We start from the raw sequence: 18,887 nt of genomic DNA on the forward strand, positions 1-18,887 counted from the left end.
TAGCAGATACTTAGGGCTTGGCGATATTCTTTTAGTAAGAATGATTCCTGATTTCGAATGCTTTCGATTTTTTAGTTCTTGCATTTATTTTCAAATAAATCAAATAAAGTCAAAACTGTGTAAGCACAATAAAACGTCGCAAGCTAACCAAAAAAATTAGTAAAAAAAGCAAACAGCTTTTATTGAACAAGGTACAAATAATAAGGTGTCTTTTTATATAGCATTTTAAAAACAGTTTTAAACAGTATCTCAACATTTGAAATCTATTTCTAAAGAGTTTAACCCATGACAACCCAGAGCTCAGATAATTTTTTTTCTTCCAATGGGTATATGACTAAATATTTTAAGATCAAAATCTCGTTACAACCTAAGTAATGCAAAAACAATTGCACAACTTGTGTACTACTATAGAACTAGTTTTTTTGAAATACAAACATTTTCATTAAAGCGTTTAAATTATTGGCATGGTTGGAACAGAATAGAACAGAGCTGTAGAAGCAGAAAACACACCTTTAAATGAGCTAGTTTGTCACCAGGACTAATCCAACACACTGTCCTGTAGTGATGGTCTCAGGATGATCACTTTTAGACCTGATTAATAAAAATAAAAGACAGAATGTTTTAAGAATCTTTACAATGGGCTCTTTTGGGTTAAACACACTTTTAAAATATGAAATAAAACAACAAAAAATCACATTAATTCCCACAGGCTACATGTTTATTGGTGTGTGAGTGTGTGCATGCGTTGGAGGTTATGGGTTAACGTCCATGCACACTCAGGCGCGCGCTGGTCTAGTGTTCAGACCTATTGAGGCATGTTGTCCAGACTGTTCAGAGGAGTCAGAAAGCAGGAGCTCGCGCTGAAACAGGAGGCTGTGACTGTGATATATTTCATGTCTGCGCAGACAGCAGATGGCTCTGTTGAGTCTGGATTCCTCCTGTTCCCGGGCTTCTCTCTGATTCTCATCTAAATTAGAAAATACTCGCTGTTATCCAGGGCGTCTCCATCCTAATTCTCCACTTCCGCTCTTATCAACGCCTTCATTAACGCGCCTCAGGTGAGCGTGAGCGTGTGCACGCGCCGTGTTGCTCTGGTGCGTGTGCACGCCGTAGGTCTGGGTGGGGCTGAAGGTGTGTGAAGAGTGAAAAATATATTGATATGTGTGTGTTAATACATGGCACCAAAGCATAACATAACATAAACATGAAAATTGTAAATTCCGAATGTTTTAATTGCAATTTATTCATTTGCAAACATAATGTATAATGAAATAGAAATGTTTGGTTCCAATATTGGCCAATAAACACTATAAGAGTTAACATATCACTATATGTTATGTTGACACCTACAATGTTTAATTTCCCTATTTATAGTATTGTACATTTAATATAACACTTTATGCAAAAAGTCACAAATACATCACTGTAGATATAAATCTATTCTGTTTTCTACTTGTTGACCATTGACCAAAGAAACCTGTTCTCATTTTCTCTTCTGTCTAAAATGTGACAAAACTATCTGATTAATTAGCTATTAACTATTTATGTTCATATTAGTATGTGTCTTATTAGTATAAGAGAAGGTATTTAGTCTTACTCAAATAGTTTTATCTATCATAGACAAATAGTAAAAATAAAGAAAGGTCTTGACGCAATTTAAGCCTTCCCAGGTAATACTCTAGAAATCTGTAACTGCTTATACAACATTGTAACTGCTAATTTAATACTGCATGTTTAAATTAATGGAGTTGTTAAATTAAACCCTAGCTTTGATTCAGCCACCATATCAGTGTTAATAAACACTGTAATTGTTTATGCAACACTCTTGGAGTTAATTCAACACTTTGGGACAAAGCCCACACTACATCTTGAATTTAGATTTCGATTCAAAGGACAAAATAGTCCAAGATTAGGCTTAATACATCTTTAATACAACTCTTTGTGTGCTAATGCAACACATTTAGTGTTTATATAGGTCTTAATTTAAGTCTTTTTACGGAACTATAGGTGTGAATACAACATCTACAGTATAGGCTACTATAGACGTTAATGCATTGCTACAAGTAATATAGGTAAATTTGAAACCTGTTTGTTGTGTGATTGAAATAATTGCTGATCATTTAATAAACGTCCCTTTGATGAATGTTCAATGGTTGGAGTGGCAGTCCATACCACATCTTGCTCGTAAAAAAGGTGACATCTCTCTATTTGTCTCTCTGTTGCTTGAATATTAAAGCTGTGCACGAGCTGAACCTCATTATCATCTCACAACCAACGGTCTGTTGAACAAAAGAAGCGAGCAGTGCCCACTTCCTTTAAGATTCTCTCTCTCTCTGTCTCTCTCCATCCGTCCCTCTCTCTCTCTCTCTCTCTCTCTCTCCATCTTCCACCCCTCTCCCGCCCCCCTCCGGTTTGAAACGATCGCAAAGGAGGAGTTCGGCGTTGAGACTTGTTGATGCCGGAGATGAATTGATTTGTGGGTCGAGACGGAGAAGCTCGTGCCTTTTTTACCCCAACCACCCACCCACAAACCCTCCCCTCTCTCATAGCACCCCCACCCCCGCCCACCCCTCACACACGCACGCACACACACACTTCTGTGAGCGCGCGAGTTACAGATGCAAACTAGTCTCGTGCACAGAGGTCGAGCTTTTGTTTTTTTTAAAGAGCTTTCTTGAACCTGAGCGGTTCTGTTTTGTGTTTTGACAAACAAAGCCGACAGTGATCATCGCGCGCGGATGCGCAGGTCGCGATTCGCTTTTTTTTGGACGATTTTTTGGACGAGTGGCGGCAGCTCGGAGTTTATGCATTTGTTTTCTAACACCAGACGGACGTCGGCTTCTTTTCTCGCTACCGATCGCTCCTATTTACTTAATTTCTTGATTTCTTGATCTCTTTATTTCATCGGCTGGTATGCGCTTGGGATTGGCGAACGTCAAGAAGAGAAAAATAATGAAATAATGCAAGTCGTTTGTGAAAGTCAGGCTGAGAGCAGTCATGAAGGTTTACGGAGGACCGCTTGAACGTACGCACGGGGAAGAGTGTGGGTATACAGAAGAAGACAGCGCAAGCCCTTCGTTAAAACTTCACGCATCGGCGCGTTGGGGTCGCATTTGTGGTTGTGGTCGCGCCTAGCGATCATCAGCGATCATCACAATATTCATCACCTATCATCACCACTCATCACCGTCAAACTGTGGATAACTACCTGTGTGGGATACGCTTTCTTCTGTTCTGTTCTGTTTTTCTTTTAAGAACGCGATGCAGCTGAACTATATGAAATATGTGAAAGAGAAAGAGATAGAAAGAGAGATAGAAGGAGAGATAGACTCGTCTTCGCAGACGTGGCAAAGCTCCACCTGAGCGAAGGTGGACAGGTTTTTTTTTCCACCCGCGGGAAAAAAACTAATAAATAAATAAAACGCGAAAACGCGAAGTGAACGGCGTGGTCGCAGCCGCTATCCGCGGTTCTGAAAATCAATCCGACATCTGAGCCGCCGCTGTTCGCTATCCGCGGTTCTGAAACAACCATCGGCAACACCAGCAAAACACCAGAACAGGAAAGTTCCCGACACATCAGACAGACGTGGGTGAATCCACCAACTGACACCACACCAGTGCCATCAATCCAATAAGGGATTTAGCCTGGGAAAAAAAGGCAAAAAAAACACGAATGCAGGTATGATAAGCCAACCAACCCACCAACCCGCATGAATTGCAGAGCAGATGTTTTGGAATCAGGCTGAGCCCTGAGGACAGCATGATGAATCCCTAACCTCTCAGCTGTATCTGTGCATTAATTATGTCCATCCTGTGTCTTCTGCTACCGATTGTCACATCTGGACGCTGTTCTTGAATAGCATCAATTTAAGACAGCAGAACGGAGGCAAATATGGGACAGTGACCGAGGCTGAAGGAGGTGGTGGTTGTCGCCTTTGCTTGGCGTAAGACGTAAAAACAGTCCTTCGCTCTCTTCTCGATATTTGGGAGACATGGCAGCTGCGATTGCCAGCGGTTTGATCCGACAGAAGAGGCAGGCGAGGGAGCAGCACTTAGACAGACCCTCCACCAACCGCAGGAGGAAAAGTCCGAACAAGAACAAAGGTCTTTGCAATGGCAATCTAGTGGACATCTTCTCCAAAGTGCGAATCTTCGGCCTTAGGAAGAGGAGACTTCGGAGACAAGGTGTGAGAAGTTCCACTCTAGCCAAGTTCAGTTCACACAGTGCTTATAGAGGATATATATATATATATATATATATATATATATATAGTATTATGCAAATGTTTTAGGCACCTGTGGGAAATTCAGTAAAGAAAAAGCTTTTTATCTGTGAAGTAAGTGTTTATTAGCTCAGTAAAACACCAACATTACAATAAATAAATAAATAAATAAATACAAACAGCATTTAAAAAAAAAAGTTTTTTACCTTAAAGCATCTCCTAATCTCTCCTCATCTGAGTTTAATAGAATTATTTCTAGTTCTCATCATATTAACACCTGGTTTGGTAAATTGGTTAATTTGGTAAATCAGGTGAGCTGCTGATATAATATACACATGCTGGCTGTGGGCACCCAGGAGAACTGGTTTTGGATCTGGAACTACACTTTGTTTTTCAGCTTGGCTCACAGGATATAACATACTTAGTTAAAAATGAGAATTCCTTGTTGCGTTTTACTGTATGTATGTTTATTTGCATGTGTTCAAATCATATATGGTGCTTCTTTCAGATAAAAAACACTTATATTGCTGAGATAAATGGATTAGTGTAATTTGCTTTGGTGCCTTAAACTTTTACACAGTACTGTAAATGTATATATATATATATATATAGTCTCTGTATCTGTACCTACATTATATTCAGTGTAATCTACAAATCTATAGGTGCTATACGTGAATCTTGTGTTCAGTCTTGTGCATCCGCTCTGTTGTCTGAAACTGAATGTAAGTGACAGTATACAGAGAAGTTCCCTGTGATGTTTCCGACAGCATGCAGAACTGTCACTTCCTCCTGGCAGAAGCAGTTTGAAGAGTATTAAGCTCATGTGTTCGAGTGCATACTCATCAGTGGCCTGTCGACCGAAATTTACTCCCACACAACCTAAAATGTCAATATTGCGACTGGGAGGCTCGTCTCTCTGTGTGTGTAGGCCGCACATGTTCTTCTCTGGCCTATAGGAGTTCTGGAAGATGTTCTGCAGTTTATTTAATATGTTGTTATATTTTTAAATACACTCTGTGAGTTGTTAATGATGAATCAGTAGTCTCAGTGGACTGAGAGCTGAGCAGGTGTTCAACTTGTTGCAGTGAGGATGCTTTCAGTGAGCCTGTAGACAGCAGTCTGTAGCCTCCTGTTGCTGTTATTTCATATATCAATGTCAAAACAGTATTTATTGTCATTCTTTTCATCTACAGATGACATGTATAGATATTCACTGGTGAGGATGAACATTTCTGACCACCAGTATTTGTTTGGAGTGAGGTATATTATTAAGTTCTTTGTTTAGTTCTATTTGTGTTAGTCAGTTTCCTGTGGTTATGTCAGGTTTTGGTATTGATTTGAGTTTAAAACCCTTCCATATAAAGAATCAGTATTTACAGAACAACAGTATCAGGTTTTGGTATTGGTTTCAGTTATTAGTTTGAGTTTAAAAGCTTTAAACATAAAGAATCAGTGTTTACAGAACAACAATATCAGGTTTTGGTATTGGGTTTGGTTTGAAAAAGCCTTCCATATAAAGTCTTTCATATAAAGAATCAGTATTTACAAAACAACAGTGACATTGTAAGCATTAGAGCTGCACAATATCATATTTCAGCATTGCCATCACAATAGGCACAAGCGCATATCGATCATATTGGGCAATTGCAAAGTTGTGTAATATCAACTAAAATCGAATTGATATTATAAATGACATGTTGCAACAGATAAATAACTTATTTATCCTGAGCAATCTTTATTAAAACACGAGATAACAATGAAAGACTATTAATCAAGCACTGATTTCCTATTAATACACCAACTCTCCAGTGGAGACCCTTATCCAACTTGAACCCAACAAAGAGGGTGAATAACAATCTACCAGTGGAACCACAACCAAATTAGACCTCTTTTTTTTTTTTTTTTAAATGTTGAAAAACCCAATACATTTCGTTCCACTTCACAATTGTGTCCCACTTGTTGTTGATTCTTCACAAAAAAAATTACAATTTCATATCTTTATGTTTGAAGCCTGAAATGTGGCAAAGGTTGAAAAGTACAAGGGGGCTGAAAACCTTTGCAAGGCACTGTATATATAAGGAGCCCAAGAACGGTCGGAAAAACAAGAACACTGTATGCATTCGAGAGAGACAGGGGAGGAATGTAAACAAAAGCTTATTAGAGATGCATTTTATCTTTTTTTTTTCATTATCGTTCATTATAGTTCAAACAACGTCACAGGCCAGATGTTTCATGCTTTTGGGCCACATGGCCCGCCTATTGCCGACCCCTGAAATACAGTTAATATGATATCGCAGAAAAACTTTTAGTAGTGTAATATATTTTTTTAAGAAGCATTTCATTGGTTAAAAGGTCCTAAAGACAGTCAAGCCATAGGAGAGATGAGCCTCAGACTGATAAAAGCGTAACAGAGGCTACAGGTTGTTGCTGTGTGGTATATCTCTCTGTGCCTGTCACAAACGTCCAAGGGGGGAATCTCTCGTCCAAATAAACAGTGAGTAACGGATGTGCCTGTTGCCAGGAGATGGTGTGATGGCGTGATGAATTGTCCCTGGAACGCCTAGGCATCCTCGCACCTGAGACGGCCATTTTATTCATTTTATAACAGCTGGACTGGACAGCACCTCATGGCTGCCCCATGCTCCTTATTGCTCCTGAGTTTTGGCTTCTACTGTAGCTCATTAGAACAAACCAAGATCAGTTTTGTGAGCTCTTAACCCTTGTTCTCTATAGCAGTTCTTCATTTTTTTAATGTGATTTTCATGGTGTTGCTTTGGGGACTTTGGGAAGCTTCAGGGCTCATTGATGTCATTAATGTTATGGTTGATTCCCTCCTACTATCTATGGTTTTTTGAAGAGTAACTTATTTAATGAGTGTAATTAGTGCTGGGCGGTACTGCCAAAAATGCATATCATGGTATTTTGCAAGATTCTGAGGGTTTTACGGTATATCACGGTATTTTTCTTTCTTTCTTTCTTTTATTGTTGTTATTTTTTGCCTAACTGGGCTTTAATATACGCTTGTGAGTTACTGTACTTTTAGGAGTACATATAATATCAAACACTAAGGCTTTAAATTAAGGCTTTGATTACTATTGGGTTTACTTTGTCTCATAAAATTACACAAGATATGAAGAAATCCGTCTTTATTAAAAGAAAAACAGCTGAAGAATTTAAACAATAGACTTTAAAAAGAGATACGCCAACAACTTTAACAAATTTACCATGGCTCCCTTTACAAAACTAAACATCTTAAATAGTTCCATAAATACTATAAATTAACCTAAAATACTCAATGTTTAAGTATTCAAAGAAATATTTCTCAAAAGCTTTATTGCACAAGTAAGACACAAGTTTAATATAAATGTACTATATGTTATACCTGAAGTCACTAGAGGCATTACAGTATTAAAATCAGCTACAATTCATTTCTTTCTCCAGTCAAAAAATACATTCAAATTATTCTTCAAGCTACAGTATTAATATATTCAAAAGAACTGTAATAACTGCTCTGTTTTACAGGGATAAAAACACTCATACAGTAGAAACAGAAGCAGGAGGTGTTCTGATTTCTCTCCAGGCAGGACGGAGCTAGAACAGTCCACAGAGCTGTGTGTGCTTCTTTGACGGTAACTAGCGATATGAGAGAAACGCATTTCTAGTTCCCAGTTCTAGTTCCCACCACACTTTTAACCACTTAGCACTAGTGTATACCAAACATTTGTGATGGTGCTACTGATTTTAATGTTAGTGTTCTAGGGTTAAAGGTTAAGAAACCCACAGACAAAGACCCCAACCTCATCCAGCCAAGGAACACCAAACCAAATGATAGCACTTTTTTTTTGGTCTTTTTGTCTTTCGCTTCTCCGGCTGATGACTGGTCTGGTGCACAGCTGGGAAAGAGAGGCTCTTGTGAGTCTCACCGCGTCCTTTGCCTGCATTATTTGTGATGGAGGACCCTCTGGGAGTTACCTCATTAATTTCCCATTGCTGTGAGATTTGGAAAATCTTTAGTGAGCGTTTTTCTGAGCTCAGCCATGAGGGCTCACTGGGGGCTGCTTACAGGGAGCTGGTCTTTTCTCTCCCTTTCTCCTCCTTTTTTCTTTCTCTCTCTCTCCTTCACATGTAGTCTGTGCACTAAGGAAGACTAATGGTTTGTTTGGTGGGGCTTAATTCAATTGCTGCCACAGGAAGGACATTTCCTGCAAATAAACCTGAGCACGGCCACCCATCATAAGGAGCCCCGAGACGCAACTGCTGTCTTCATTTTCAGGCTGAATGCGGTTTTGAAATGGGAGTCCCCCCCTGGAGTGTGGGCAAGAGCTGCTTCGCCTTTAGCATGTAGAACTAGATCTGCGCTGTAAAAAAGAACATCACTTTTTTATTAAAATAACAGTAGAGAACTTTTAATATATTTCATAATATCCTAATGCTTTAAATCAGTAGTAAAGTTAGGAAAGTTCTAATTTCGTATAAAAAGAGGTGTATGACTGAATACAAATGTGTAATCTATACTTAGACCTTTCTTATTTAAGTTCTTATTTCAATAAGGTAGCACCATATTAATCCATGGATGCATCTTCCCTATTGGTTCCTTTCCATCAGTGTGCAGTATTGCAATTCAGGGCTACTTTTCTATGGGTTTTCGGTTATATTTCATGTAATGGTTGTGTTGTAGCAGTGTCGTAGGCTATAAGAGCAAGTAACACTTTTCTTTACTGGTAACTGTGATTTGTGGCTTGTTTCATTTTTAGGAAGACTGCATTTAGTTTCAGCAAGGCCTGAAATAGTACATGGTAAAACTTGACGTAGATTTTATTTCAGAGATTTTGGGAAGCTGATTGCCCTGACAAAGTTGTATCTAAGTCGTACTGACTTTAAATAGTAACGTTAACGTGACAAGTTAATATCCATAATTATTGGTTCCTGGCATCATTTATTTGCATAATGGTTGTGCCCTCCACCAATAACTAATTAACTAACTAACTAATTAACTAACTAATTAACTAACTAACTAACTAACTAACTAACTAACTAACTAACTAACTAACTATCTAACTAATTAACTAACTAACTAACTAACTAACTATCTAACTAATTAACTAACTAACTAACTAACTAACTAACTCACCATCAGTCTGCAGTATTGACCATCAGGGGTACTTTCCCATGGGTTTTCGGTTATGTTTCGTGTAATGGTCATGTTGTAGCAGTGTTGTAGGCTATAAGAGCAAGTAACATTTTTCTTTAACTGTTTTCTGGTAACTTTGATTTGTGGCTTGGTTCAGTTTCAGGAAGACTGCATTTTGAGTCCGTCTTATAGTGTTGATGTTCCAGCGAGGCCTGAAATAGTACATGGTAAAATTTTACGTAGATTTTACTTCAGAGAATTTGGGAAGCTGATTGCCCTGAAAAAGTAGTTTTTGAGTACTGACTTACTTAAATAGATTAGTAACTTTAACATGAAAAGTTAATATACATAAGTATTGGTTCCTGGCATTTGCATAATAGGTGTGCCAGGTCTTTTCTTCAGGCACTTAGTTAACACCTAAAAAGAATAAGTGGATTGTCAGTATATTTTTTACTGGCCCCTATATGTCTCATACTTCCAATTATATGGTGAAATTAATCCAGCTCAGAGTTTGTTCATGGCAGCTCAAGTCAAGCATGAAGTCACACTTCCCAGTAAAGCAGTAAAGAAAGTGGTTACTTGCTCTTATAGCCTACAACATTGTGGCCAGGCAGTCTAGCATTAGATAAACCATAGCTGCTTACCTAAGGGAAGGTAGCTCTGATGGGCACGATGGGGACATGTCCGTTATGCAAACAGATAATGCCAGGAACCAATAGAAAAGATGCATGGTTTACCAAAAGACAGTTTACTTCAAAGTGAAAGTTTAATATGTGAAAGGCTCCTCATCGCTGCTCTGCACAGTCTCACTTGAAAGAAGAAATGAGTAGATATAGAAGTATTTCATGCAAAACGTCATATTTACCAAAATTGCATGAGTTAAATGAGTTAAATGAAGTGAATTTGGTACAAGAAAGTATGAAAAGAAAGCTGGCAGTGTCAGCATGGGACTGCCCCCTCCTCTAGGAGGCTGATTTAGGAAGTTCTCCCACTAAACACTACACACAGTATGGGACATTGTCGTAATTGACTCCCTGGACCCCTAAACTCCCAAAGTCAGTCTGATTCCAGGCAGCTCCTTGGCTAGAGTATGCCATTATAAAGATATGTTTTCTTCCCTTATGGCGCAACTTCACAAAAATCTGTATTTTCCTTTTTCATCACCTTTGAAAGACCCCCCTAGACCACCCTGGCTGCTGTAATTGTGCATTTGCTTTAGAAACCTTCCCTCACGTGAATTCCCAACGTGAATTTTTGAAATATAGAAAGAACTCTGGAGCCGTTTGTCCACGGCTGCCTCGTTTTAACCCGGCTCAGATCTGGACGCTGCGTCCGCAGCCCCCGACTTTACTCTACGTTCTTTACTCTGTAATTGACTGTAGAAAGGCAGGGGGCCGGGCTGTATGTTAATGTCTTGGAGAGCCCCTGGAACACGCTACCAAACAGCTTCACACATGAAAGACCTTTGGAGGCCAAGCGAAGGCGAGAACAGCTTTCTTTTATTTAACGTCTCTTTTGTGCGGCCATTCACTTCTGCTCTGCAGATTAAAGGAGGGATATTCCTTTGATTGCCTCTCAGATCTGTAACCTGGTACACTTTGTACCTTTTCTCGTTTTTATATTTCGTGGGATATACCTTTGCTCAGATTCATTAAAAAAACATGATCAGGGTTTTAATCAAATCTGTGGTTTGTGCTGAGTGTCTTCTGTAGGAAAACTGGGTTTCTGGATTATTATTGAAAGAAGGTTGATATTCTGCTGCTGCTGCACTTGTGAAGTTCTTTTGTATTTCTTCTGTATTTTTTTAGGGCTGCAATTAATGTTTATATTAGAAGTTGACTAATCTCTTTATATTTTTTTTGGTCAGTAATGTACACTTAAATATTAATTACACCACAGTTAGTTGCGACCCTGCAATGTGATGGTTGAGGCTGAGAGGCGTTCTATCTATGAGTGCCATTCTCAGCCGGTAATGCACTGTAACTGAAGCTCTCCATGTATTACTCCACCACATATCGGTAACCTAGCAATGATGCAGCGCTTACAAGCCAAACAGAAATGAAAGTGCAGCTACAAACAGAGCAGCAATGGAACTATTTTAACCAACAGAGTGTTTATAACCTAACAGATCCTGTTTTCTCATCTCCTCTACTCAAAATCTTTCAATACATAGCGAGAATGGAACTGTTTTATAATCGCAATAGTACACTTGAGGGTCGTGTTAAAAAAGGTAATATTATACAATAATAATATCCCTCCTGTTTATTATTGCTTAAATATTAATATCTTCAGTTAAGTTATTTTTTTTATAACTATTGAGCCTTAATGAGTAATGTAGTATTGTAGTAATGGGTAATGCTTGTAATATAAATTTAGCCTTTGGTGTCCATAGACAGGAGCTTTTCATTATTATTAATAAAGGGATAAGGGTTACAGTATATTTAAACAGATAAAGGGTGAAGCAGAAAGAGTTATCTAAATACACAAAAAGGTTTGGCAACGGTAAACGAGCGATGAAAAGTGTAAGGCAAAAAAGTTGTCAAAAAGTACCAAAATGGATTGGTAACAATAAAATAAACGAACAAAAGAAAAGCCTAGTAGAAGAGCTAGAAAACTAAATTCAATGCCCAGCGAGGGAACAATAGTTGTATATATGGTATATATACAAGACAAAGCAGGTGTGGGCAATCAGAAGCTCGGGGAGCGGGAACACCATAGCATTTAGAGTTAGGGAAGTCCTGTGAGAGTGCATGCTGGGAATTGGAGTCTTTTGACAGCTGTTCCTTAGGTGTGGTTTCATAATAGATGTGTGGATACGTGTTGCGTCCAATTATAACGTTTAATTGGGTGGAAGACCTCCACTGGAGAACAGCTTTTTAATCTCTCTCATTATTTTGTTATATGAATCCTGAATTCAGTTCAGCCGCTCCGTTTGGAGCTTCCTCTGGACTCCAGTGGAATGTGCGGAAGTGATGGTACAGTGTGGTTTGCAGAGTGAGCTAAATGAAGTGCTGCTCTCATGCTGTAATGAATCGACATTCCCTCTGGTGTCATATCTGTAGTTTCATCCATCGATAAGCTCCATTGATCAGGTCAGGTCGTGCTATTGGGCCGAGCTAAATTTGATCAGCGTTCACTTTGCCTCATCGCGGGATCAAATATGTTTTTTTTCCACATTTAAAGCAAGAACGAATTTGATTGCACTTACAGAACTGCAGAAATCCCATTTTCTCGAATGTAAGAACTCCTGTCTGCCGCATGCCCACACGCCGTTCTGAACATCTCCACGATCTGCGCCGGAGCCAGGGCTGTTCTGCTCAGGCTGAGGAGCAGAAACGTGATATCCACACTGTGCCTGTGCTTCCTGAAGCTTTACCATGACAACAGCGATGTGGCTTTGTGTGGATGTAGGCTGGAAAAGCCCCTCTCCTTTCCAGAAGCTTCTAAAGTGGGTCAGGCACACCGTGTGGATAAGTGTGCAGCTGCCGCTGTGTGCAGCCGAGCCTGTTCCCCCCCACTGTCTGATGGTGGCTACCTTCCTACCTCTCCACCTCTTCTCTTCTCTTCTCTTCTCTTCTCTTCTCTTCTCTTCTCTTCTCCTGTTTTCTTTCCTCTTAGTTCCTTCTGTTCAGTCCTTTTCTCTGCATTTCTCATTCCTCTCTTATTGGCTCATATTCTACTGTGTCTTCTCTTCTCTACTCTTCTCTTCTTGTCTCTTCTCTTCTCTTCTCTTCTCTTCTCTTCTCTTCTTTGCAAATCAGCAATAAGTGTTATGGGTTTAAGGGTTTCTCATCTCTTCTCTTCTTTTCTCTTCTCTTCTCTTCTTTTCTCTTCTCTTCTAATCTAGCATTCTCTTCTCTTCTAATCTAGCCTTCTCTTCTCTTCTAATCTAGCCTTCTCTTCTCTTCTCTTCTAATCTAGCCTTCTCTTCTCTTCTAATCTAGCCTTCTCTTCTCTTCTCTTCTAATCTAGCATTCTCTTCTCTTCTAATCTAGCCTTCTCTTCTCTTCTCTTCTAATCTAGCCTTCTCTTCTCTTCTGTCCTTTTCTCTCAATTTCTCTTCTCTTCTCTTCTATTTCTTCCATCTTTTTCTCTCAATTTCACTCCTATTGGCTGATCTTTTCTTCTCTTCTCTTCTCTTCTCTTCTAATCTAGCCTTCTCTTCTCCTCTCTTCTCTTCTGTCCTTTTCTCTTAATTTCTCTTCTCTTCTCTTCTCTTCTCTTCTCTTCTCCTGTTTTCTTTCCTCTTAATTCCTTCTGTTGAGTCCTTTTCTCTGGATTTCTCATTCCTCTCTTATTGGCTCATATTCTATTGTGTCTTCTCTTCTCTACTCTTCTCGTCTCTTCTCTTCTCTTCTTTGCAAATCAGCAACAAGTGTTATGGGTTTAAGGGTTTCTCATCTCTTCTCTTCTTTTCTCTTCTCTTCTTTTCTCTTCTCTTCTCTTCTCTTCTAATCTAGCCTTCTCTTCTCTTCTAATCTAGCCTTCTCTTCTCTTCTCTTCTAATCTAGCATTCTCATCTCTTCTGTCCTTTTCTCTCAATTTTTCTTCTCTTCTCTTCTCTTCTCTTCTCTTCTCTTCTATTTCTTCCATCTTTTTCTCTCAATTTCACTCCTATTGGCTAATCTTTTCTTCTCTTCTCTTCTCTTCTTTTCTAATCTAGCCTTCTCTTCTCCTCTCTTCTCTTCTTTCCTTTTCTCTCAATTTCTCTTCTCTTCTCTTCTCTTCTCTTCTCTTCTCTTCTCTTCTCTTCTATTTCTTCCGTCTTTTTCTCTCAATTTCACTCCTATTGGCTCATCTTCTCTTCTCTTCTCCTTTTTGTGCTTCTCATCTTTTCTTCATGTCACTTCTCTTTCAGTATCTTTTTACCCCACCTCTTCAGTCTTTTTTTGCCTTTCTTTGCTCATTGTCTCTTCTCTTTTCTACTCTTCTCTTCATTCCTGACTCCTCTTTTCTTTCTGTTCTCCTCTGTCTCTGTGAATATTGAGAATAATCTCAGAGCATTGTCAGCTCTCAGAATGACTCTTTTATCGGTGTCTAGATTGTCATAACACTTATTGCTGATTTGCAATCACACGCTATTCACTCCTGTATTCCTATCAATCTACAGTGGATTGTTGTAGAAAAGGCTCGTGATGGGGTCTTGTATTTTCATTTTCTCCTCTACTCTTGGTTGTAATCAGCCACATCCTTAAGAATGGCTTTTTGACTGTCTTCCAAGTGTTCCCCACATATTACCATGAGAATGTTCCTGTCAGTGGTTGGCTTCAGTTGAATTTCTATTGGATTGCTTTTTGTGTCTGTGCACTTCTGAAAAATGTCCAATGATTTAAAATCACATAAGAGCATATTGGTTGCAGATAAGTGCGGATAATGGTTATAATTTTCTTGTGCTATGCAGTTTTAAGTTTGGAGGACTTTAGTATTAATCCACAATGCAGAATATTTAAAAATAATAAAAAAAAGAAACATGAATTTAAGGTATGTCCAAACTCAACTTAACTGCTAAAAAAGTATTTTTTTTCTGTACAATGATGTTAAAATTGTTCAAATTACAAGTAAATGATACAGCACATGCAGCTCTGGAAAAAAAAAATAAGAGACCACTTAAAATGATGTGTTTCTTTGATTTTACCAAATTGAAAAACTCTGGAATATAATAATCAAGAGGAAGATGGATGATCACGAGCCATCAAACCAAACTGAACTGCTTAAATTTGTGCACCAGGAGTAAAAGCATAAAGTTATCCAAAAGCAGTGTGTAAGACTGGTGGAGGAGAACATGATGCCAATATGCATGAAAACTGAGATTAAAAATTAGGGTTATTCCTTTTTTGTTATTTCAGGCATTTCTCATTTTCTGCAAATAAATGCTCTAAATGACGATATTTTTATTTGGAATGTTGTCTGTAGTTTATAGAATAAAACAACAATGTTCATTTTATTCAGACGTAAACCTTTAAATAGCAAAATCAGAGAAACAGATTCAGAAATGGACGTGGTCTCTAAACCGTGTAAAGCTCTCAGTTTATTTTACCTAAACGTTTCTCAGCGTAGGGTTGTGTAAGTGTTGCTGAATAATGCCCTGTCAGATGCTGGAGGGGGTGTTCTTCTGTGTTATTCTCGCTCCACCGTGGGACTCTGTGATCGCTGCGCCTGTGGGGACTCGGGTCTTGATTGCATTTCAGAGCAGTGTGCACTGTTCAGTCTGGAAGTGTCCTCCTCTGTGTACTTTTAAAGGCGGAAACGAACCTCTAATGATACCCTGTCTCCTTTCTCCTCTCTGTGTGGGTGTGTGTGATGCAGGATTGTGTGTGTGTGTGTGTGTTCCTCATTCCACCCCCGCCTGTCTAGCCACTCATGCATCACACTAACGCCTCCCCATCACACATGTATGATTTTTGTTGGATTGGAGCACACCTTTACTGCAGTTTAGGGTGTGACTCTGTCTGATATCATGGTACCATTTCCTATAAACCCTGTACTCGTAATGCCTTATGAATGCATTTATAATGCATTATATGACACACATATACCTTATAATGACTTTAAAAAGGCTGTATTATAGCGGCATTATACATTTAGAACACATTATAAACTACACGTATATGGGTTTATATAGAAATGGCTTATAATGCCTTATAATATCTGTATATAACAATAATATACAATGTAGTGTTGTACCAAAATATACCAAATCTGTGTTATAGCGAATAACTGGTGCAGCATTACTGAGTATCATCACAGCGCTAACACTCGGAGGAAAGCGCAGCGACTTGGTTCTGATACATCAGCTCACAGACGCAGCCTTGTGCTGATCAGCCTCACCCTTTGGAGTGATGAGTGGAAAGAGCGCCATCTACTGTACCCACCCAGAGACAGCAAGTCCAATTGTGCTCCCTCAGGGCTCCGGCAGCTAATGGCAAGCTGCATGACCGGGATTCGAACTAGCGATGATTTTGGTCAGTTTTGAAACAATAGCAATACTGAGTATTGGATCAACATACAACTACCCAGGGCTATAAAAATTGTGCTATATTGTGATATTGGCATAATATGGCAAATAAACACCATCAGTTTGAAAAATATCTGAAATAAAGAAAAATAGATACATATATAAAAAGCTTTTATTTTTTTCTCTTGTTGGCTGTTTTGTTTTCTAGTTATAAAGGGATTAGACCGTGGGGTAGATAAAGTAAAGAAGCTCAGCTTTAGCAGTATTAAGGTGCTGTCTCAGCAGAGCAGGAGTAGGAGGCATCTGTAGAGTTAGAGTCAGATGACATAAAGTGCTTCTGTGATTAGCATGCTCTCTCTTTCTCTCTCTCTCTTTCTCTCTCTCTCTTTCTCTCTCTCTCTCTCTCTCTCTAGAGTACTCCTCTGTCAGGCTTTGATGTCTCCATTTCGACAGTGCTGTTCTAATGCTGTGTGTAGGGTAAAGGGCAGTAGGCCAGTCTGAAAAAGGAACAGTAGGACTCTTCTAACGTCAGCAGTGAAAACACGAGGACACAACACAGATGTTTTAGACCCTCAGAACCAAACCCACTTCAGTTCTCTCTCCCTCTTTTCCATCCAGTTTCTCAAGATATGATGCACTGTGCACTAGGCTGACATAATATTAGCAAATACACATTACACAAGTGTCCTTTTTACACTAGAACACTACAGGCCCTATCTTACAACCTGCACAATGCTTGGAGGGTGTAACAATGCTCATTGCTATCTTACACCCTGCCAACTGTATATTTCCATGCCTTGTGCTTGCATCGTTTAAATAGCAACAGTGCTTCTGAATATATCTATGCTGATGGGTATGTTAGTATGGGTATGTTGTTCAGGTACATTTCTGGTATATTGCCATCTTAGCAATGGAAAACACAGGTGCACCACTGACTGAAAACAGCCTAGACAGACGTATTGTCTCTTCTCTTCTCTTCTCTTCTCTTCTCTTCTCTTCTCTTCTCTGGTTCAGAAGGGCTGAGGCTGTGTGGGGAAGGGAGTGAGTTTGTGCTTCTACAGCAAGCTTGGAGGGGGGTGGGTCTGGGACGCCAGACTTCACTGTTGAGCCTTCTGGAGGTGTCGTGGGCCTAATTCAGCGAAACACTGACGAAGGAAGGTGCCTGCCTGATGACCCCTGAGAAGAGCTTGCACTGAAGTTTGTGTTAGAGTTTGGATGAAGGGGATTGGTGTGGTCCTGCTCTTGTAATAATTTGTCTCATGAGTTTTTGTAGACGTCTGAGTACTTGGCAGTTGAGGCACGGACCATGAACATAGTTCGCTATGCTTCTGGATTCTTGTCGAGCCAGTATCAGATGGTAGTGGTTGCTGTGTTCTGCTCACGCAACTTATAATGTGATTTATTGTGTGTGATTGTGCTTAGGTAGGTGTGTTGTTGCCATAGTTAAAGGAAGTGAGCTTAGATTAAGGAGGGATTCTGTGTGTTCATAGGTTATTTTTTTGGTAGGTCTGTTACTTGGCAGTTGAGGCAATGGACCATGAACATAGTGTTAGGCTGTGCTTCTGGATTCTTGTCGAGCCAGTATCAGATTGTGGTGGTTTTGCTATTGTTGTTAGTTGAGTGAGTAGTAGATCCTGGCTGAGCCCTATGCATAACCCCAGCTGTTAGGTGCAGGATTTGTCAATTTCCTGTATTATATTACTTACTCTTGTTTCTCTGTTTTTCTTTCCTCCGCTTTCCTTCTGTTCAGTCCTTTTCTCTCGATTCCTCTCCTAATATTGGCTCATCTTCTCTTATGCTGTTCATTGCTATCTTGGCAGTGAATTGTCAACACAGACACAGGTACATTTTTATGTAAATTCCTCCCATATTGCCATCTTAGCAAATGGAAAACACAGGTGCGCCACTGACTGAATACAACCAAGACAAACGTTTCTCACTGTCTCTTCTCTTCTCTTCTCTTGTCTCTTGAATTGTCAACACAGACACGGATATATTTTTGGGTACATTTCTGGCATATTGCTATCTTAGCAATGGAAATCACAGGTGCACCACTGACTGAATAAAACCAAGACAGATGTTGCTTCTCTTCTCTTCTCTTCTCTTCTGATTTTTTCTTGTATTTGCTCCCTTTCTTTCTGTTCAGTCATTTTCTCTCGATTCCTCTCCTATTGGCTCATCTTCTCTATATCATTTATTGCTATCTTGGCAGTGAATTGTCAACACAGACACATTCCCACACTGCATCATTGAAATAGCAATCTGCCAAAGTCAAATTGCACCTTAGCTTTTGTTCTGCTACCTCTGCTTGACAAACTCTTATTTACCTTGTAAACCTTCTGGCTCTTTCCATTTCACTAAAAAAAACAAATTTTTACATTTTAGTTTTCTTTAGTCTAGATAAAAACACTGCATTTACACAGTCAGATAGATGCAGGCTGTTGCTGTTTCTGGGGACCTGCAGAGTTAATAAGTGATTAATAATAATGTCACAATACAGCAAATATACAGTGTATCATATATGCATTTTTTTAGTATAGAGAAGCTTTGTACATCTTTAGAGTTAAAGTATTTAAAA

General features: G+C 39.2%; 1 protein-coding gene across 3 annotated transcripts in view; it reads left to right on the top strand.

Moving 5' to 3' along the window:
• fgf14 (fibroblast growth factor 14) overlaps positions 1–18,887 on the top strand; it is a 202,934-nt gene that overhangs the window by 124,427 nt on the left and 59,620 nt on the right. The window contains exon 1 of one of the 3 annotated variants that reach the window (XM_022680631.2): positions 2,553–4,185. The exons of the other annotated variants lie outside the window; for them this stretch is intronic. Coding sequence (XP_022536352.1) covers positions 3,993–4,185 — 193 coding nt within the window. The 5' untranslated portion in view covers positions 2,553–3,992. Of the gene's footprint in view, positions 1–2,552; positions 4,186–18,887 lie in introns of those variants that run through there. 3 annotated transcript variants of the gene reach the window in all.

The sequence above is a fragment of the Astyanax mexicanus genome, chromosome 11, assembly GCF_023375975.1.
Source record: "Astyanax mexicanus isolate ESR-SI-001 chromosome 11, AstMex3_surface, whole genome shotgun sequence".
Taxonomy (NCBI): Eukaryota; Metazoa; Chordata; class Actinopteri; order Characiformes; family Acestrorhamphidae; genus Astyanax; species Astyanax mexicanus.